General features: G+C 33.2%; 2 protein-coding genes across 5 annotated transcripts in view; one reads left to right on the top strand and one right to left on the bottom strand.

Annotated features, from left to right (window-relative positions):
* Positions 1 to 22,441, bottom strand: part of SERCA (ATPase sarcoplasmic/endoplasmic reticulum Ca2+ transporting SERCA) — a 31,249-nt gene that overhangs the window by 2,462 nt on the left and 6,346 nt on the right. For 2 of the 4 annotated variants that reach the window (XM_066397266.1, XM_066397267.1), the window contains exons 2-13: positions 21,712 to 21,849; positions 18,321 to 18,338; positions 13,708 to 13,790; positions 10,984 to 11,088; positions 9,944 to 10,927; positions 8,923 to 9,711; positions 8,570 to 8,782; positions 8,189 to 8,382; positions 3,957 to 4,059; positions 3,763 to 3,896; positions 3,555 to 3,672; positions 2,063 to 2,180 (exon numbers count right to left, since the gene is read on the bottom strand). In XM_066397266.1, the coding sequence (XP_066253363.1) occupies positions 2,063 to 2,180; positions 3,555 to 3,672; positions 3,763 to 3,896; positions 3,957 to 4,059; positions 8,189 to 8,382; positions 8,570 to 8,782; positions 8,923 to 9,711; positions 9,944 to 10,927; positions 10,984 to 11,088; positions 13,708 to 13,790; positions 18,321 to 18,338; positions 21,712 to 21,829 (2,977 nt within the window). In that variant the 5' untranslated portion in view covers positions 21,830 to 21,849. Of the gene's footprint in view, positions 1 to 1,054; positions 2,181 to 3,554; positions 3,673 to 3,762; positions 3,897 to 3,956; positions 4,060 to 8,188; positions 8,383 to 8,569; positions 8,783 to 8,922; positions 9,712 to 9,943; positions 10,928 to 10,983; positions 11,089 to 13,707; positions 13,791 to 18,320; positions 18,339 to 21,711; positions 21,850 to 22,441 lie in introns of those variants that run through there. The other 2 variants (XM_066397264.1, XM_066397265.1) reach the window with 1 other exon arrangement.
* On the top strand, positions 6,560 to 7,365 carry LOC136413616 (uncharacterized). Its single transcript, XM_066397296.1, has one exon. The coding sequence runs from the start codon at positions 6,560 to 6,562 to the stop codon at positions 7,301 to 7,303; it is 744 nt and encodes a 247-aa protein (XP_066253393.1). The 3' UTR covers positions 7,304 to 7,365.

The following is a 22,441-nucleotide window of genomic DNA, read 5'->3' on the forward strand; positions in this document are numbered from 1 at the left end:
TCGGGTTACTGTACCATTTTTAGATGTACGAGTAATTCAAAATCTATCGATTTAAATTTCGAAACCGTCATTTAGATTTAGAAAAGATGGTTTATATTTCAAAATATGTTGCGCACCAATGATGCATCAGACATGAAATATGTAATATAAGTGTCCAATAGTTTCCACTGGCGAACACTCATAATGCAGTAGTTTTGTGAACTTGCAGTTTACAAAATGTCTTCGAATAGATGTCACTGTAGCATGGCAATATTTGCGAAAACATGGACGGAAAAAGACACTGCATAAATCATCGATAAATGTATGCTAGACAGTCCAGCAATGGTTACACACACAGGAAATATTATTTCTTGATCTAGAAGAACCTTCCATAGAACGAATATTGAATTTATTTACAGAAAGGCAATTTCTGCAGAAGAACGTTTATTAATTAGTATTGGGTAAGTAGATAGAGAAAAATATCTATAAAAAGTAATAAAAAAATATTAATATGCAACTATGACGACTAATGTTCAGTGGTAACACTTTCTTTAGCACATTATGATTCGGTTAAAACAATTACACCCCGAAGTAGGGCAAAGTAATTTCCCGACATTCGATTTTTGAACATTCATCTACTGTAAGAGATACGCATAGATTATTGAACACGATTGAAGAAAAGCATACCGCCGCCGTATTTGTATACTTGCTTGGGGTAAACATAAATGTTAACGGTGCATTTCTACTTGCAGTAATTGCCGCGTATCACATGTTTTATGCATCCTTGCTGTGCAACACCTAGTCTTGTTTTCCATGCAAATACATGTCCGATAATTTCCTTAATTAAAAAACGTTTACTTTTAATTGCCTCTAACAATACCGAAATATCCCGAACTACTCTGAACAATTTTATAAGTCATTAAGTTAAAAATTTTACATTAAATCGCACATTTCCTAACTTTATGAGGGAAATGCCCTATAAACACTATTTTTTATCTGGAATGATTAAGAATATTCTTTAGCTATGTATCAATAAATAATAGGTTTAGTTTGGAAAGCACCTAGTAAATTCTGAACAGTTTAAACAATTGAACAAGAAACAACTATTTTATAAACGGTGGAGAGGACCTAATAAAGGCGACTGTTAATACAACATAGCGAAACACAAAGAACTAACTCAGTCTTGTTTTTCTTCCTTTATTGAATCGAAAATGGTTTTAGACATGCACAATCTTCCTTACTATAGCGTGTTTTTTACTAAAAATCACAACACCTGAGGATAATTACACACTCACGCTAACTTGCCTGTTATACACGGACTGGTTTCGGGTCTGAATAATTTTTGTAAATTGGAACGAATTTCTTGTGAAATGGAAACTTTATTTTAAAAATCCCAATTTGCCACTCCGACAAGAAAGCGTTCGACGCAATAGGTATCTGCTATCTATGTATATATTTATTATAAAAAATTATTCATTTCCTAAGAAAACTTTGTATAAATAATAATTACATCCTACCTAGCTAGTTAAGTATTCAATGAATAATTTTCTATGAGCTTTATTACTAAAGGTACTAACATTAGTTAAAACAAACCGTTAAGCGGGGATTTTAGGGTGTAATACGGGTTCATATATTTTGATTTGGCCGCTGCCTGTTAACAATGGTGTTAAAAATTATCTTTGAAAATATATTTTCAAAAAAAGGGGGTCTTTAATTGGAATGCTAATCTCACTTAATATAACGTTAGAAAATAGTTAAAAAGCCCCTCAAAAAATTGCTCTAAACACAAAATGAAATAAATTTATTGAAGATTACAAAAAGAAACAATAATAATAAAGAAAAACTGAAATATAAAGGTGCAAGGAAAAAAAAGGCACTTAAAAGTCAACTTGGTCCGTTTATGTCCCGGGACACTATAGTCGTCTAGGCACCCGTTTACACACTAAACTAGTTCTGTCCTCGTCTGGGGAGGCAGTCTATGGGGTTATATGGGGTCACACTTATATGGGGCCCCACAAAATCAAGCCAAAGAACACAGCCCACATTAGTACAATCCAATGCACAGTATAAATCGGATTCTCACCATCTGTGATCTTTCTGGCGACGAATTTCAGCGTTTCGTCGAGTAATATTACTGGAATGGAAAATTTCATGACCGTTAACCACTCCTCCACTGTCAATGGACACACTTGGAATACCACCTAGAAACACGAAAGTCATTTATTAGAAAATAATATATCTGATAATTGTCTAAAATTACAAAGTTTTAATAAGGAATGGTGTTTTTTCTGGAATCTCAATTTTATCTGATTTCGGCTAAGACCGCTAAGAACTTTGACAGATTCTAAAATTTATTCTTTGTGATTATAAATCTCCTAATTTAGAGTAAATCTCGAATCCTAATACATCTAAAGCCTGCCCACATATTAAATAATTCTTGTTCTTGAAATTTTGACATCTTACCCCCTGTTTTATAAAGACAACAATTTTCTCCAACTACATTATTGTTTTATAGTATTGAGCACCGAGGCAAAAAATACAAAGAGCGAAATTCATACCAAATTATGACAAGAAATGCGATCTAATACAGATATTGCATCAAAAACGTATAAAGTTGTTTGATGTAAAACTAAAGAGAATTCCTTAATAGAAAGCATTTTAGGTGGAAACGTGTTTCCGATCTCTGCAACGGAAAGGGGTTTGAAATTAGAAGATACTTTCTAGCAATGAGTTCTTCACCGATGCTATTAAAGAGGATTTAGAGATTAAAATTAAAAGCACTTCGTCTGGAAATACGTTTTTAACCTATGTAGACGCAGATTGTACAATTAAACAAAAATTTATTTTTCAAATGTAAACTCAAACGTTTTTTGTTCAAAAGAAATAAGTTTTCTTGCTTGTAGCAGATCCGAGCTGCTAGACTTAAAACAATTATCATAAAACATTATACATCTAATAAAGATATATTACATAATTCTTAACGTAATGAATTTTTGGAACAACTATATACACAAACTAATTATGTAAACTAAGTCTAAACTAGTGTTTTATTAAATAAGCTTAAACATTAATTAAGCCACACACAATTTGGACAATAAAATCCAAATATTTAATTAAAATTAGATAGATATGAACATGTGGCTGAAGAGTAAAATACTCTTTAATCCTCGATATTACGCATTCTATACAAATTCTTACAATCGTGAAGCTTTTTGTTTTCTTTACTCCTCGCTTAATTTTTTTAAGGCTTAATTCCTGCTTTAAATATTTAAAGCTCCTATTAACCATTACTTCTATTTAGTCTTTTACCACAGTTATATCACAGGTTCTCCGTCTAAATATATTTGATGGTACATTTGATAGACAATATGTATCAAATTATACAGGGGATAAAATGTTAAATTTTCAAGAAAGACAAAATCTCCTTAATATGCAAATAGAATTATAGAGCACATTATCTATCAGTTCTGACGACTGTTCATACTTCATTAAAAACGAATTAACTCAACCAACAGTTTTCATTCTTCGCAGGAACATTAAAGTCTTTCACACCAAACAATTTACTCAATACTTACGGAAAGCACATCCACATAAAGGATGACAAAGTGAAGCGTGAAGGAAAGAGCCATGGAACCAATCAGCCACAAGTTGCACCATGGAGGCATGGCGATCAAAGACTGGTTTTCAGACAAACTATAATATGCGTCATATAAAAATAATATAAGAAAATCGCCAAAAACACATAATTTAGGTTCTGTTGCGAAATCTCTAGGTGCATCTCACCTGTTCATGGCGTTTAACATCTCAATGGTTACCAACACAGACAGGGCCATAGTCATTGGGTGAGGATCGGTGAATACTTTACAGTCAATGCCCTTAAATTCGGGTCCACTTCCATGGCATTGCAAGTGGTGGGTCTGAACAAAAGTTTCATCATTAAGAAAATAATTTTAATCCTAAAGTTATGATTTATTTACCAGTTGGTAGTAGCTCATTTGAGGTCCTTCAGGGGAGCTCATAAACCACCAAGCGGCAGCACCGACGGTGGCAGCACCTACGTATCCACCAATAGCCAAATACCTAATATAATATAAAACTGTTAGTCATCATTACCTCATACAGTTTTATTTATACAATTCAAAATAGTGTTCAAATCCATGTTTTCGAAGGATGAACTAACTTTGACCGTAGTTCTTTTATCCACCGTTTTTTTTATCAAAAAGATGTTTTATTTCAAAAAAAATGTTTTACCGTTAAACATCGGTCAAAAATGGACTAATATGCTTTATGATGAATTACTTTAATGATCAATTTAGTTGGAAAATTTCAAATTTTAAACTTTCAATAATTGGAAAAGTTTCAAAGTAAGACACAGAAATATGTGGATGGAAGTAGTTCTTACGATCGGTAAATTACGCATGTTCAAATATACAGGGTGGCGCACTTCACCTCCCGTCTCCTATAGCTCGGTTATCATTGACAGTAGGATTTCGATATTTTGTATACTTTACCTGTGTCTTAGGACGTACTCCAGGAAAATATTTCTAATTATACAGGGTGTTCCAAAAAAGTGTGACGATACCGAACTTTTTTTCTTTTAATGGAACACCCTATTTTTTTTCACAATTTAAATGTTTTCTATGATTGTCTATATATTCCTAAAATTTTGTTGAGATCGGTTAAATAATACTGGCGAAAAAAATTAAAAACTGAAAAAAATTACATTTGCGCCTCTAGCTTGAAAAAATAATAAAAAATAGAGATAATGTCTATGTGAAGAAACTACTCAAGATGCTTATTAAGCATGGTTTAATAGTTTTATTAAAAAAGTTTCGATGATCGATATTGTACAGGGTCTCCAAAATTTAGCGTCACATTTTTCAAACTTCAAAGTGTTTTATTTTTCTTATTTTAAATTGGGACCCCCGTATATTTTAATTTAGTTCGATGCAGAATTCAAAAACAAACATTTTTCGAATTACATGTCTGTCGCAATTCTTAACACTTCGAGACTTGTTCGCGGAAAACCATTCCAATAGTAATTAAATTGATTAAAAAACTACGGTTGCTATGACAAACGAATTATTTATAGGACTTATTTTATAATTACAATTATCTTACAACCATTACACATCTAAAGTATGTGTTCGAAATATCCTCCGTTCTGTTGAAGACACAAATTAAGACGACTATGGAAGGTCTTGTAACTTTCTGCAATTCATAAAAAAATCGAGGGTGGTTTTGAACAAATTCGAAAAAAAATTTCGAACACATACTTTAGATGTGTAATGGTTGTAAGATAATTGTAATTATAAAATAAGTCCTATCAATAATTCGTTTGTCATAGCAACCGTAGTTTTTTAATCAATTTAATTACTATTGGAATGGTTTTCCGCGAACAAGTCTCGAAGTGTTAAGAATTGCGACAGACATGTAATTCGAAAAATGTTTGTTTTTGAATTCTGCATCGAACTAAATTAAAATATACGGGGGTCCCAATTTAAAATAAGAAAAATAAAACACTTTGAAGTTTGAAAAATGTGACGCTAAATTTTGGAGACCCTGTACAATATCGATCATCGAAACTTTTTTAATAAAACTATTAAACCATGCTTAATAAGCATCTTGAGTAGTTTCTTCACATAGACATTATCTCTATTTTTTATTATTTTTTCAAGCTAGAGGCGCAAATGTAATTTTTTTCAGTTTTTAATTTTTTTCGCCAGTATTATTTAACCGATCTCAACAAAATTTTAGGAATATGTAGACAATCATAGAAAGCAATTAAATTGTGAAAAAAAATAGGGTGTTCCATTAAAAAAAAAAAAGTTCGGTATCGTCACACTTTTTTGGAACACCCTGTATAATTAAAAATATTTTCCTGGAGTACGTCCTAAGACACAGGTAAAGTATACAAAATATCGAAATCCTACTGTCAATGATAACCGAGCTATAGGAGACGGGAGGTGAAGTGCGCCACCCTGTATATATACAGGGTGATTCATTGGGAATGGGACATGGCGAAACCCAAGATAGAGGACACCAAAATATGACGATTGGATGCAACATGCCTTATATTAAATGTTGCGCGTTTCAGAGTTACAGGGTGTTAAAAGTTAAAATTTTATTTTAAAATTCCTTAATAACTTTTTGTGTTTTCATAGCATCAACACCAAAATCGGTGTACTTAGGTTTTGTAAGATGCCAAATAAAGATTTTGATCTAATTTTTACGAAATTTCTAGAGGGCGCTAGTTACAACCCACCGCTTCGATATATTTGGTCATATTTTTTATGAGTGCAACTAAAGTTAAATTTTATTCAATATATTGAAAGAGCGTCTATTTTTACACAAAAAAGGTATTCTTGTTCAATCCCGATATCTCTCTTCGTTTACGAGATTTTTACCTTTAAGCTAATTTGTGTCGTGCCATTTCAAATCCTCAAAAAGGGAGGTGGCTGTGATTCACTTGCATAGCAACGCATTACTTAGCCATTGTTACTTTAGCTTGTCAAAGTAATTAGACTCTTTTTTTGTCATTTGCACTTTTTAAGTAAAAAATAGTAATTTAAAAGTAAAAATGCCAAGGCATAATGACTTTTCCTTTAGTGAGATGCGCGATATGATTTGTGTTTTTGCTCAAATGCATTTTAACGGTCGTGCTGCAGCACGTAGTTATTTTGAATTATATCCCAACCGACAACAACCCAATCATAAATTATTCAGAAACCTGTACAATCGTTTGGAAGAAACAGGCTCTTTTCGCCCTCAAAGCCAAAACAATGATGCTCGAAGGACTATCCCGGTTGAACAGGAAGAGGAAGTTTTAGTACGAATTGCTGAAAATAAAACATTAAGTACACGCCGGTTAAGTGCAACGATGGGAATGAGTCAATCGTCTGTCTGGAGAATTTTACATAAAGAAAAATTCCATCCATATTATTTAACACCTGTTCAAAATTTGCTCGCTGAAGACCGTTCTGCTCGCTTAAGATTTGCTAGATTTTTGCAAGAGAAACAAAACGAAGATCCAAATTTTTCGAATAAAATTTTATTTACTGACGAGGCAACTTTCACACGCCGTGGAATTTTCAACTGGAAAAATAGCCATTTATGGGATTCTGAGAATCCAAATACTGTACGAGAAACACATTTCCAACACGAATTTAAGATAAACATTTGGTGTGGTGTAATAGGTGACTTTTTTATTGGTCCTTTCGAACTTCCAGCCAATTTAAATGGCCTTCGGTATTTAAATTTTTTGCAAGGACAACTTAAAGAACTTCTTGAAGATGATCCATTATATTTACGTCAAAATATGTGATTCATGCAAGACAGAGCGGTTCCACATTTTTCTCTCCAAGTGCGCCAACATTTGAACAATGTTTTTCCACATCGATGGATCGGTCATGGAAGTGAATTTCCGTGGCCTGCGAGAAGTCCAGACCTCAACCCATTGGACTTCTCAATATGGTCAAGTATGAAAGCAATTGTATACAACGGGACAATTAATACTCGTGAAGAATTATGCCAAAAAATTCAACAAGCAGCTGATAAAATCAAAAATAACGTCGATATGCAATTTAGAATAAAAAGATCTTTGAGAAAAAGGTTAGTAAAGTGCATTGAGGTGGAAGGTGGTCATTTTGAACAGCTGCTTAAATAAAACTTATTTTTCATTTGTCAATGGCTTTTCATTTGTTTAATGCGGCAAAATATTTATTTAAAAATGAATAAAACCGAGTTGAAATGGAACCACACAAATTAGCTTATAGGTAAAAATCTCGTAAACGAAGAGAGATATCGGGATTGAACAAGAATACCTTTTTTGCGTAAAAATAGACGCTCTTTCAATATATTGAATAAAATTTGACCTTAGTTGCACTCATAAAAAAATATGACCAAATATACCGAAGCGGTGGGTTGTAACTAGCGCCATCTAGAAATTTCGTAAAAATTAGATCAAAATCCTTATTTGGCATCTTACAAAACCTAAGTACACCGATTTTGGTGTTGATGCTATGAAAACACAAAAAGTTATTAAGGAATTTTAAAATAAAATTTTAACTTTTAACACCCTGTAACTCTGAAACGCGCAACATTGATATAAGGCATGTTGCGTCCAATCGTCATATTTTGGTGTCCCCTATCTCGGGTTTCGCCATGTCCCATTCCCAATGAATCACCCTGTATATAATGAAGGCGCTACCTGAAGAATAACCATCCTGAAATGAGAGATTCGTCAGCTTTACGTGGTGGTTTCGTCATGATGTCCAAGTCAGGGGGATTGAAACCGAGGGCGGTGGCTGGCAAACCATCAGTTACCAAGTTGACCCACAACAATTGCACGGGGATTAAGGCTTCAGGAAGACCTAGGGCAGCGGTCAAAAAGATGGAGACTACCTGGAAAAAGTACACTTAGTTTTGGGTTCAATTGGGTAAAAATTAAGAATTCAAATAAATCTGCTTAATTTGTGATGTATTTTGATAGCTAACTTTAAATAGGCAAGCACGTTTAAACCCGTAAAATCACAAATAAACTGGTTATTTCTGTGGCACATTTAAAATTATACTATCAGACTATACTTACTTCACCAATGTTGGACGAAATCAAGTAACGGATAAATTGTTTCATGTTGTTGTAAATGGCACGGCCTTCCTCTACAGCAGCTACGATACTTGAGAAGTTGTCATCAGCCAAAACCATTTCAGCAGCAGATTTGGCCACAGCAGTACCAGAACCCATGGCTATACCAATTTCGGCCTTCTTTAAGGCTGGAGCATCGTTTACACCATCACCAGTCTATATGAAAAGCGTAAATAAATGTTTTTAAGTTTTTGCCTAGTTTCATACCACATAAGTTAAAGAATAAAACAGAACTTTTAGAGTAAAAAAGTATTATTACCCTTTCAACAATAGCCCTATATCTGCATAAAACTTACCATGGCAGAAATTTCGTTCATACTCTGCAAATATTCAACAATCTTAGACTTGTGTGCAGGTTCCACACGGGAAAACAATCGAGCACGAGCGCATGCGGCCTTCTGTTCAGCTGGGGATAGATCATCGAACTCCCTACCAGAATAAGACTTTCCAGTGGTGTCTTCATCTTCACCAAAAACTCCAATACGTCTGCAAATTGCCTCAGCGGTGGACTTATTGTCGCCAGTGATTACAATTACACGGATTCCAGCGGCACGGCATCGAACAATAGCATCGGTCACTTCCTTACGTGGAGGATCCAACATACCCACCACACCAACGAAGGTGAGATTGACCTCATAAGTGTAGAATTTGGTGGAATCTCCCAAGTCCATTTCCTCGGGTTTCATTGGGTTATCGGCAGTGGCCAGAGCCAGGCAACGAAGAGTATCGCGTCCAGTACCATAACCCCTGGTGACTTCCAAAATACGGTTCTTGATACTACTGGTAAGTGGGACTTTGTTTTGGCCAACGCGCACGTGAGTGCACCTTTCCAAAACACCTTCAGGAGCTCCCTTAACGAACAATTTGGGTCCGTTTCCAAGACGGGTGGGTTTAAGGGGGATGCAGTAGGATGACATGGACTTGCGATCACGGGAGAATTCTAGAGTGAACTCCTTCTTCCATTTAGTCTCGATGTCCTGTCTGACGCAAATTGCGGTTTGGCGCCTGTCTCCTGATTTGGTGATGTTGAATGGATTCATCTTTTCGGCCAATACGATCAAAGCAGTCTCGGTAGCTTCACCAACCTAGAAGATTTATAAATGAGATAAATAAAAAACACTTTCATGAAAAATTAAAAGGAGAACGGTTGTAAATCAAGATTTATAACTTTCATATAAAACATGTTCTTATTAAACGCCCTGTTCCCAAAATATTTGACTTTTTAAACCCAGTACATGCCTTTAATACAATCACTTCACATTATCGTGTAATGCACATAATTTGAGATTTAGAAATACAAGCAAAAATAAAACAAACCTTCTCAAAGCATTGTTTGAACTCATTGAAATCAATGGCAGAGTCATTGCACATGATGCAGATGGTACCCAATTCGTGCAAGGAATCAAACTCGGAGCTCTTTACTTTTTGGCCTTTGAGAAACACTTCTCCAATGGGCTCGTAGGTGGAACCAGTGATTTCAAATTCATTGATGCTGCTGTCGTTTCCTTCAATCTTATCGAAGATAAACATACGGGACACGGACATCTGGTTTGTGGTCAGCGTTCCAGTTTTATCGGAGCAAATCACAGAAGTACAACCGAGGGTCTCCACAGAAGGCAAAGATCTAACGATGGCGTTCTTCTTGGCCATACGACGGGTACCCAAGGCGAGACAGGTCGTAATGACAGCTGGCAGACCTTCAGGGATAGCTGCTACGGCCAGGGCGACTGCAATTTTGAAGTAATAGACAGCACCTTTAATCCATGATCCACCATGAGCGGGGTCGTTGAAATGGCCGATATTAATAGCCCAGACAGCAACACATATAACAGAAATAACCTTGGACAATTGTTCACCAAATTCATCGAGTTTTTGTTGCAGGGGAGTCTTGATCTCTTCAGTTTCAGACATTTCAGTTCTGATTTTACCAATGGCAGTGGCTAGGCCAGTTCCAATGACGACTCCTCGAGCTTTTCCGGCAGCGACATTAGTACCAGAGAAGAGAATGTTTTTCTTGTCTTGGTTGACGGCACGAGGGTCCGGAACGGGGTCAGTATGTTTTATCACAGAGACGGACTCGCCGGTTAAGATGGATTGATCGATTCTCAAGGTGGTCGAGAAGATTTTAGTTATACGAATATCCGCGGGGATTTTGTCACCCACGGAGATTTCAACGATGTCTCCGGGCACGATTTCTCTAGCTCTAAGTTTTTGTACTCCCGGTTTGTCGCCTCGGATGACTTTGCCCATTTCAGGCTCATATTCCTTGAGGGCTTCAATTGCAGATTCAGCATTGCGTTCCTGCGAAAATTGACACATATTATCCAGGACAAATGAAGTAATACTTATAGACTTACCTGCCACACACCTACTACAGCATTGGCAATGAGAATAAGGAGAATAACAAAAGGTTCCACGAATGCTGTGAACGCTCCGTCATGTTCTTCAAATAACGCTAATACCTGAAATTTGAAATGCAAAAATTTGTAATTTGGAGTGTGTACTCTTCAAATTAAAATTTGTAATATTATGCAGAGATATGAATAAAACTGCGATAATTGATACTATTAAAATCAAGATTTCCGATTTATGTGCTAATTGAAAGGAATTAACTTTGACCATTTTCTCAAAAAATAGAGATTGACTGAAACACGCACATCCTTAGAAATACGTGAGCTTTGAGGTATTTTGACGTTGTAATAATAATCTCTTTAACAAAACACTTCTGTTGCCTCTGCTATTAACTTATATTAGTACTCATAAAATAAATAGTGCTCTAGTTTTCTTAATAATAGCAATGAACGTATCTTCACTACACCAATCATTTGATCAGGACCTACAATACTAGTTTGTATGGTGCAGCATCTATTCTCCTGCAGCTCAAAAACTAGCAGTTTAAAAACTATTCTGTAAAAAAATTTAAAACCAGTTTAGTTCAGTTAGATTTAAACTGAATGTGAACGTATACCTCAACTTGTGTAAAAGACAACTGTTAGCAATTTAGCATTTCACGGCAGAAAAACTCAACTATCTCTTAGATGACTCAAAATCTAATTTTAAAAGCAAAGTTGCGGTATTATTTTTAAATCTGAACTTATTTTCACTTTTATTATGCAATCGTATCCCTATAAACAGATTAGGAGCATAAAAGCCGTTGGACGTGACTTGGCATATAGCATAACTACTAATGAGTTCCTATCGTAAGCTTTATCGCTGCTACTGTTTCAAAATGCAGTTTCAATAGAATGCATCCGCTTTGATGTTTTTGAGTACCTAGCAGTTTGCTTTAACGATTTTTCTGCGGCTACTCGAAAATAGAAGGTAAAATAATTGGTCACACACTTTGTAAGTCTGTTAAAACTTTGCACACGAAACTATTTGGGTTCTACCTGACGCCTACGCTTTGCAAAATTGTTACCACTTGTTACTGAACTACTTGAAACATTGCGAAGGAATACTCTAAAAGCCTTCTATAAATAAACGCGAATGTTAATATAATTCACCAATTGAGCCGTTAGGAACCCCGAAAGAAAATTAAATCGGCTAAAGTGCTAATCATTATAAACTTTTTACGATGATTACCAGCCCAAGAAAACAGAAGGCTTAAATTAGATACCGTACACTGCGACTTTTGGGCTCCTGTAAAAGGTAAATGTAAATGTTTTTGAATAGCCAAAATGTTGGCGTCGGTTTTCCGTCCTATTGAATTAGAAAAACTACTCTATCGTTGACAGACGATGCTAAAATTACGGCAATGAATTACGGCGAGGCTGTTTTTCTCTGACGATTTACTTTTTATAAGTTTAGCCAAGGTTGACCATTTCAAGTGTCATCCATGGACCTCGTGGAAAAAATAGAACAAAAATTTAAAATTAATTTGCTCGGAGATTGGACCGAGCGAAACAAGCACTTTGGGGGTTATGCCAGATTTTAGAAAAATAATCAAGTTCCTTGTTCGTTCAGCCCCGGGAAATAATGTCCTTTTCTCTTATATACTAAATCTGTGAAACTCAGGAAATGGATCATCGATCCGAAACTGTAATCAAATTTCCCTGAACTTGTAAAAGAATTCCCAAATGATTCACCAATTTATTTTTATATCTATTTTTAAGAAAAATATGAAATTAACTAAAATTAAAATAATCTCTCTTTTATGGTGTCATAAAATATTTTTCTACAATCAGTACAATTTCTCCTCAAATCCCGAAACTTAGATTTTTAAATATCGTCCTATTTATATAACTTCCAGGAGGTCTGAGAATAATTACGCTTCACTAGTAGCTGCACATGTGTAAAACTTTAAAAATAGAATTTTGATAAAAATATTTTAAAATGACTCAAATTTAAGGTTCGTTTTGGAAGAGACAGATTTCAAAGTGGAAAGTTCGACACTTTTGGTCTGGAATTAGCATCAATAAGTGGTGCTAACAAAGTTATTCGCAGGTAAAAAATACCAGTTTTAAACGACTCGAATGGCCCTCTGTATATTCACACCTGCAGCGATAAAAAGTAATGTTTTAGAAATTTTATTCTCCAACCACCACATTGCGAGCCAAATATTTACGTTAGAATCATTAGACTTAAGGAAAAGTCTATGAATGAATATAATTCCTGATTTTTTTAAAATTTTATCATGATCAAAAGTAGGACCTAGTTTAAAACACAAAATTACATGATTACTAATGGGATAAGTATTAATGAATATTTACTATTATTGCCAATTACATAACAAAGCTCAAATTCAAATTAAAAAAAACTATTATTAATTTTATTGATTATTTTCCTTAATGTTCTCATAATAAAAAATCATCTTCCAACGATTGCTAGCCATTAATCGCACCTTCTGCTAACAATTCACTATACCCGAACTTATGAACTGTTCCGGTTGAAAAGCTAACCCAAACATTTTCATAATGAACTGCCTAATTGTCAATATAAATCAATGAAAACTATTTACAATACAATTTTAGTGAAATATTTAATGCAAATAGCTGGAAAATCCGGGCGTTGTAAAAACTGACCTGGCATGTTTATTTGCATAACGTGTAAACTTAAGTAACTATGTATAAGCGAATACCTACAAATGAGATAATTGCAGCTAATAGTAAAATCTTGACTAGAAGATCGTCGAACTGTTCTAAAACTAGTGTCCATATTGATTTTCCTGAAACAGAAATTAAGTTAAGCAAAACAACGAACCTGATAGATGAAAGTTCTGGTAATTTTATTATCTGGAGAAAGACACTTGCTAAGAAAATTACCAAGACTTTAATATTTCGGTCCAAAAAAAGAATCTTAAATAAGTATAGCTCGTTACACTAAATTTCCTGCTAGTAATGAGTTACAGTTACTAGCACTTTAATAATTATCCCTTAATCAATAAACCCTTAAAAAATAAGCTAATTATCAATTGAAACGGTACAATTTGATTTTGGTATAAACTTTGAGATCGTCTAACTCTGATATGCCTTCAAGTCTTCTACTCTTCAAGTAACACAAACACTTTGTCTACTCATATTAGAATTTCTTCATAAACATAATGAAGATTAGCATTTTTATTATTTCTTAATTCCTCTTCAGTATCGTCGTACCTATACTCAAATAGATACACCCATTTTAAATCTATTTAAACAATTAAAATTTACATATAAATTATCTTCTAAGCTTGGTTTTCTATATTCTATGGTCGGGTTAAAATTAGTTTTCTGTTGCCTTTTTAAATTTTATAAACAATGAACATGATAGATCCACGTGCATCTTCAACACCATGTATAAAAATGTGTGGTTATTTGACTAAAAATAACATATGCAGCAGCTGTTGTTTTGTGTTTTTTAATCGAAGACCTAGCCTAGAAGTTTTGATACATTTTGAAAAATTAAATCTTTTTTTTTGGACCAGAAAAGATCCAATAAACCCAGAAAAGTCCCGGAGAATAACGTCTGACTTCAAAATCACGAATCTGTAATGGATCCGTTTATATCTCACGAAAATCATACCAAAATCGGGGCGTACCATTTCAATTGCTTAGTGTAGATTAGATTTATACAACCAACTTTCATGAATAAGAAACATGGCCCTAAATACCAGCTTATGCAAAGTGTGGACTTTGTGGGGACGAGGAATTTCATTTAATTTATGCCAGATAAGCTTACTTCAACGTTTCCATTAAGGGTCACTTAATGGGTAACAGCAATCGATTTCTGTTCCGCTCAGCTTCATATTCGCTAAAGAAAGGTTGCTGTCAATTAATTCCGGTATGCCGGATACGACCGCATACATTTTCATTCGCTGAAGCATGGAATATTATCTTGGAATAGAGGGTATTTATTTAGCCTCAAATTAGAAACACTTGTGTTCGAAAACATGACTCAACGATGAGGTGCATACATGTTGCACAGACCAAATTAATCAAAATTTTACGTGGACATTTATAGATGTCTTTATGGGTAAATACTCGGATAAATATTTACTTTACTTTAATTTTTATTAGTCTCAAGATTTACGACGAGGTTTTCAATCGCCATCTAATTCTAACGAAGTTTTCGAGACCAAACTGCAAAAACTAATTCTGGAATATTACAACTTGGCATACTTTAAAAATGTAAATCAGCTATTCTATATTACATTCAAATGAATCAAAATGTATAGGTTGGCAAATTGTCTTATGCTCAGTAAACTCTCAGATAAATGTTCCTTTATCTAGCAACACTACGCATTGATAAAAGGCACAAAATACTTATACAACACTTCCGGACTGAAAATGAATGCTTTTCCTCGTCAAAATTCGCTAACTATTAATCAAATACCAAAAAAAATCTAGTTGTTTGAACAGAAAGGTGAAATATTCGCTCAGCAAATTGAAACTTACAAAAGGGATTAATACAACAACTGATAAGGGCAATATTGGACCACTTAAGCAATAAAATGTTTAAATTGCGGCCTTGACCTTGATGAGATCTAATATAAAATGGTGCATATAATACATTTTGAATAATTGGAGAATATAGCAGGTCGGTATCGAATCATTTGGGTAATGGAATTAATTTAGTTGAACGTACTGGTGCTATATTCAAATAAGCATAACACAGTTCACCATTGGATCAAGGTTGTTTCGAGTTACGTGGTGAAATTTATTTTCATTAATATTATCCTAGAAGTAAAGAAAACTCAAAATATAAGAGTATTGAATCAGGTATTAAATAGTACCGATTAAACACATATCAAAATATGAATCTCAGAAAAATCACATTTAACGTTAAATTGTTGGTTACATAAAATTACGTTAAGGCTTGAAGCAGCATTCTTTGTTTTCACTTGAAATATTGACTAACGTCAGGTTAATAGTTGCTTCTGTACCTTCTTTCTTTATCACAAAGTACGTGCAGAAATTTTTTTAAAATAATCTTCATGCTCATCGTTGCAATTAATGTTATTTATTGTGCGGGGAACATGGGGATCATTTTTCAAAAGTGGAATTCCAAGAAATCAAAAAACGACAAAGTAATGAGCCAGAACAACTTTTATAAAATTGACGTTTTTGAGGCCTTTTGAGCGCTTGTTGCCACGCAGATCAGTAATTAGTAGTTTGTACTTCAAAAATATAATTTAAAATTCCCGTGGGGAGTACTATAAAAACGCAATATATATGTGTCTATAACTTAAAATAATAAAGGATCTACAGGATACCCCAAATACAGTGGCAAGCAAAGGTAAAGATACTTTAAGATTTTTTTCAGCCCTAGAATAGCTTTCGTGCTCTAATTCCTGGCTTAAATATTATTTTTTCAAGTTGCATTCAATTGATTTATCTTTTTTCAGCTCGATCTGATTTCAGAGTTTTCAATCAAAATTCAATGTCGACTTTCAAATCTAATTATGAAACATCTGATTTGTGGCTTATACATGTTCTAAATATTTAGTTGAATCCAAGCCACACGCGTTCAACCAAATTTCTGAATGGCCTTTTAATTTCCCGAATTATTTTTGGTATATAACGTTTCTAAAAACTATCAAAACAGTTATTTAACCTCTATAAAAGAAAATCGACTCTGTTTTCCATTTATTCGAGAGTTATTACTATTGGCTCTTGATCAAACTTCTCATTAAGTAAAGCGGGATTAGATTAAAGAATCAATACGTCACACATTTTATTTAAACAGAGGTTTTTACCTGCATATTCATATCTTTGAGCACGCATGATTTTATTTATTGGTCAATAAAAAACACATAAAAAATTAAAAATTATAAGGTACTTTAAAGGGTTAATTAAACTAGTAATTTTCTCTGAATTTTTATCAGTCTAATCCATAGGGTTTTTAAAACTAATTAATTACCCGAACTAACTTTGATACAAATTTACTTGTCTATCATTTGAATTGTCATAAACCAAATTTTACTTAAATAAATTACCAACAGAGCTAAGTGTTTCAAATAGGTCAACACTTGTTGCAATTTATCTTCGTAGACCGTATCGCCCGGAGCCGGCCTGTGCCCCACTTTCCCAACTTTCCATGAAATTACCTAGTTTTTATGTGATATTGAGTATCATATTTCATCACTGAATCAGCAGCACCGTTGGTTGTTTTAGAACAACTGCCTACTTTTTCAAATAGATCTGGACTTAATGCGAATTTGACGGATGCCGAAAGCTTGCTATTTCAGTTATTCTAAACAAACAAAGTGTACGATTAAATAATGTGTTTATAAATGAAAGTAACACGACGACAGTCTTCAAATAAAATGTCTAATTGCTGCGAAAATAAACTTTGTGCGGCGTGAAAAGACACATTCTGTACCTCTAAAACTTTTTGAAAATTACTTTAGCTAGAAATAAGAAAAAGTTGAGGTTTTGTGAAAATGAAATAGAAGGTTTTGCTTTCAACTTGCCAAAAGTTGTTAGTAAGAAGAATTCAGCAATTCAATAATCAATAATAGTAGTATTATCTCTGCGCATTTACTGAGCATTTTAATTAAGTCGAATTAATGATTGATGAGAGTATTTTTTTTATGTAAAAGATAATTATTTAACATATTGATTAATTCCTTTAGTTAGCTGCAAAATTCCCTAATTTTAATGGTGTCCAACAGGAAAAGCACACATTAAAAACCTTCAAAAGATCAGAAAATTTCTATCTTAAAATTAAATTTGAAATATAGGAATAGTTTCTTTAAAAATTTTAAAGTAAAATGTTTTCGAGTTCTTAACGTAATTTTGTACCTTTAGATAACATTAAAAAAAGTTATGGTAGAGTTAAAAATAAATTAATTAAAAAAAATAGCGGTAGAAATTAAGTTTGGAAGTTAGGCAACAGAACTAATTAAAAAACGGCAATCTTGTCAGTATCGTACTCTGATATCATTTTTAGTTATTAACACATTAAGTCACTTAATCTAGTATATTTTGATGGAGTACCCTGTATAATAAGTAAACAATGTATTAAGGTCTCTTGTAGTATGTATTCAAAACACTTGTATAATTAAACAATCTACACAATGTGAAGGTATTTAAGATATTTTTTAAACGGCCAATGCAACTCAATTAGTAAGTAAAAGTGACGAAAATATATGAAAATATGTATCCATGTCCATACTGAAGCGTCACACTATAAATATTTATTTAGCATTCAATGAAAATCGGTTGTAACCTTAATTTTTCTAAAGAATGTTCCATATTACTGTCTATAAAATACTTACCCTCTTCTGCTGGAAGTTCTGAAATATAATTAAAAATAAAATTAATAAAGTTTAAGATAATATAATAAAATATAGAGAAACATGCGTTTTTGAAAAATTCTCTATTAATATCCAAAACATGATACCCAGCTTGCCAGAAAACCAAACTTGACGAAAATCGAGTTAACATCAAAATGTTTTTGAAAAATACCGAAACTCAAATTTTAAAAAATTAGTGACACTGAAAGACAGTAAGTCTCTGACCTATATATGACCAATAAATCAAATGTCACCGTAAGAATAAAATTTACCCATTAAATTGTATAGGTGAACTATGTAAATAAAGTAAATATTAATGCTGTAGGGAATAATGATTTTTGCCCAACACCACATACCACATTTAACAAATATGTAACGGACGATAAAGTTATAATAAGGTTCGTCGCCCTTAGCAATGGGTCGAAATGAAGAAAAAATAACGCCTGTTACTTTTTTAACCACTTTTATTTAAATAACTAGGTACACTGTCCTACTTTCATATAAAAGATTGTAAAAATATCATTTGTGAGTAAAACGTTGTACGTATCCCAAGCTGAAAAAAGGATTATGCCCTTGACCGAATAAAGGCTGTCTGTCTTTGCGTCGCATCGTGCCTTGAACTTCGACCGGGGGCGCAATAGTCTTCTTTCAACCTTCCACGCGTATATAATTTTATTCGCTCTTTGATCAAATAATAGTTAACAATTATTCTGTTCAGCCGAATAGATAAAATCATGCCCAATACCGGATAATTGCTGAATATTCGTTGCAACTCTAGGAAAGAGTCTACAATAATTGTGTAACTTAGATTCCATCCAACTAAAACATGTGTAGCTACTTCAAACAACTAAACTTTCATTACGATATTAATTATTGAATCATCAAATAATGTTCTTACAAGCATAAAGACATCAAATATCAATATAAAATTTGGTAAAGCACACAAAAATTCCATTCATCTCCACGTTTGATTTGCGTTAACTACACTGGATAGATGCAGTAATTTAATGATGTATACAAGTATGACGGCCAAGCAAAAAAAAATAAACTATAAGTATAACAAAGAAAAATTATTTTAATAAAGTTATGTGCAACAATAATAATTGTACCGCTTCATGAATATCCAATTACGTGGCGCAAACCAATGACGTTGGGTGTTCTATTTCAACCTTGGGCTTGCATTTTGATTTGCATGGTACTGACGTAAATAATCCATGGGATACGTGGATTTAATGTTCAAGAATGTTGATTTCTCCGGTTAACAGCTAATTAATTAATTATTTAACTTGGGTTTAGTACATATTAAAATAGGTCTGAAAAGTCAGTGCAGTATCTTCAACGCTCCAACCGATTAATTGCACATCTTTTGAAAACTCTTTCGTGTTTATCCAAAACAGCAATTAATGAGAACGTTTTATGCTCCCGCGTCGACAAGTTACATCAACAGTAATTTATAACTATTCTTTTTGAACTTGGTGTTCAAAAGTAAATGTAGGAAGTGCAAATAAACGTGTTCGAATAGAAAACTACATAAAACAAGTCGGACATTTTATTTTCCTTCCCGCTAATATGACGTAATGAAGGAGTATTTTTAAATCTCCCTGGAGATGCTTCCAATTTTCCCATCATTTCCTAGTGAAGTTGGACCTACTGTACACGAGCCAATATGGATTTTATTACTCGCAATAAAAATTTCATAATTATTTTATCTACTGCTTATTTGCCAGAGCTAATTAAATATTTAGTTAACCTTAATCAGATTGGTTAATTACGATGAAGGATATCTATCAGATCGGATTGTTAATAGCATGTGTTAAAATTTACCAGTATGCATTCAAGAGAAACAATTGCTTAATGATGATGAATTTGACTAAAATAGTTACGTGAAAATAAATCAGTGATCATAAAGCTGATAACAGTTTTAGCAATCACACTCATAGAGCAACTTTACCGCATTTGTCAAGCCCAGTACTCGAGATATTAGTTTAGTAATGAAAGTGAGTTAGTTAGTAATGAAAAATGCCGAAATTGTAGATTTTTCTTAACTTGATTGTTTTGAAATTGAAAAACTGAAAGCTAGGACTTCACACGCGTTTTCAAAATGAAATACACACACTTAAGTGTATTTAACATTTAACACACTCGAACCTAGACAATGAATCACAACAGTGCTTAATGTCCTCTTTTAAAATATACACAGCAGTTTAAGGCATATACTGTCATTTGCTACATCATTTCAGCCAAATTTCCGGGATAAGAAGTGAAGTAAAAACATTTTAACTTCAAAGAACACCCATTCCAAATAAAACCGCATATCGTTAAATCACATACACCTGACTTGCAGGACAGTCTTTACGATGCCACTTACCGCACACGCCATAAATTTTGAAAATAAAATTAATATCTAGGAGAACAGAGCGAGTGTGGGAGTCAGACGGTTATTCAGCTCAAAAATGATGAGAAATCTGGTAGTTTAATAGCGACGAAGTGTTTATTTAAGGAATGCGGGCGTTTATCTTTGTCTATTATGATCTTTTGATACAGTGCCTTTACACAATTAATAAAATGATGCATTGAAGGTGGAAGAATTTAGTTTCAAAAGAAATATCAGTTGTGGCTAATATAAAAAAGCATTCGTTCGGTGACGCACTTGGCCTAATTATACACCTCCGTAGCAATGCCAGTGAAAAAATTTTAATTGTTCTAAATGGTACATACCTACATTGGGCAAGCATGTGTTTTTGAAACTACTTTCGCCAAATGATCTATTTTTATTATTTTTTTTGTTTGCAGATAAACATAAACTTTAGATTATAATAATAACGAAAATTTCATAATAAAGACCTAAAATATCTTCACTCAGTATAATATTAAGAATCTTAAATAAATATTTGTCATTCTATTACAAATTAAAACATTAATTCAATATGTCTGATTACCAAACTTTGTTTACATGAGTAATGAATCAAACAGCTTAATTAGGTTAGGCGAAGTAAACCTGCGTGTTTGATTTGAAAAACCCCATGAAACGTCTTGACAAACTTTGTATCTATTAGACTGTTTAACTGATAAATACCTGTACGTTGATAAAATGGCTCAATCCAATATTAAAAAAACAATGAATATAAAAAAAGGCCAATAATTTCACGTGTATGCATGTTTATCTAAACAAACACTTTATTACATGGATTATATCCAAAACTATTAAAAATAGGATAAACGTCTAAAGGCGAAGTTATGCACATGAGATAATAAATAAAAAATGTTACTGGAAGCTAATATTGAAGAAAAAGTTCTCTAAGAAAATTCGGTTTTCTACTTTAATTGAGACTGGGAACGTGTTTCGGAAAAAATATGAAGACAAACTGCTCACCATTAGGACCATATTTTTCCTGGTTCCGTTTTACTTGATCTATAGATAACCCTCGTTCCGGATCGGCGCTGAAGTACTTTAGCACTTCATCCACTGATTTGGTATGTGCGTCCTCCATTATGACCCCGAATCACGATCCTGAAATTCATATTTCAAAATAAAGAAATCAATTAGGAATAACTAGTTATCTATTAAGATAATTTAGGAAAATTTAATATAACTTTAAAAAATAAATTAAAAGGATTAACGCCGACCGAAGCACCGGCCTATAGTTTTCCATAAAAAAATAAAGTATTTAATAACAAAATTTAGAGTTAAATTCCCCTATCATTTCTTTCCTTAAAATATTTAGCAAACATGATTTTGCCTCAGTGAAGAGTTCAATGGTAAAATTTACCATCAGGATGGTACTATGAGAATAAAGGTAATTTTCTAAAGAATTTGAAGTAATATTTTTATTATTGGTAGATAACACATTTGGTAACACATATGAATGAAAATTACAAACCAACATTACGTCGCCTTTTTCTATCATTCTATCTACCTATATTTAAGTCTAACTATTTTTATTATGAATATGGTCACCTATCACATAAGCAAGACTTTTTCGTCGGTTACAATTTTCTAATTTTTATTAGGTTGTTCGGAAAGTAATTTCGTTTTTTCCCGACAGAGGATTTAATGGTATTTTTTTGCACTTAACCTCACACTTAAGCCATATAATTTTTAT

Source organism: Euwallacea similis, chromosome 14, assembly GCF_039881205.1.
Source record: "Euwallacea similis isolate ESF13 chromosome 14, ESF131.1, whole genome shotgun sequence".
Lineage (NCBI taxonomy): Eukaryota > Metazoa > Arthropoda > Insecta > Coleoptera > Curculionidae > Euwallacea > Euwallacea similis.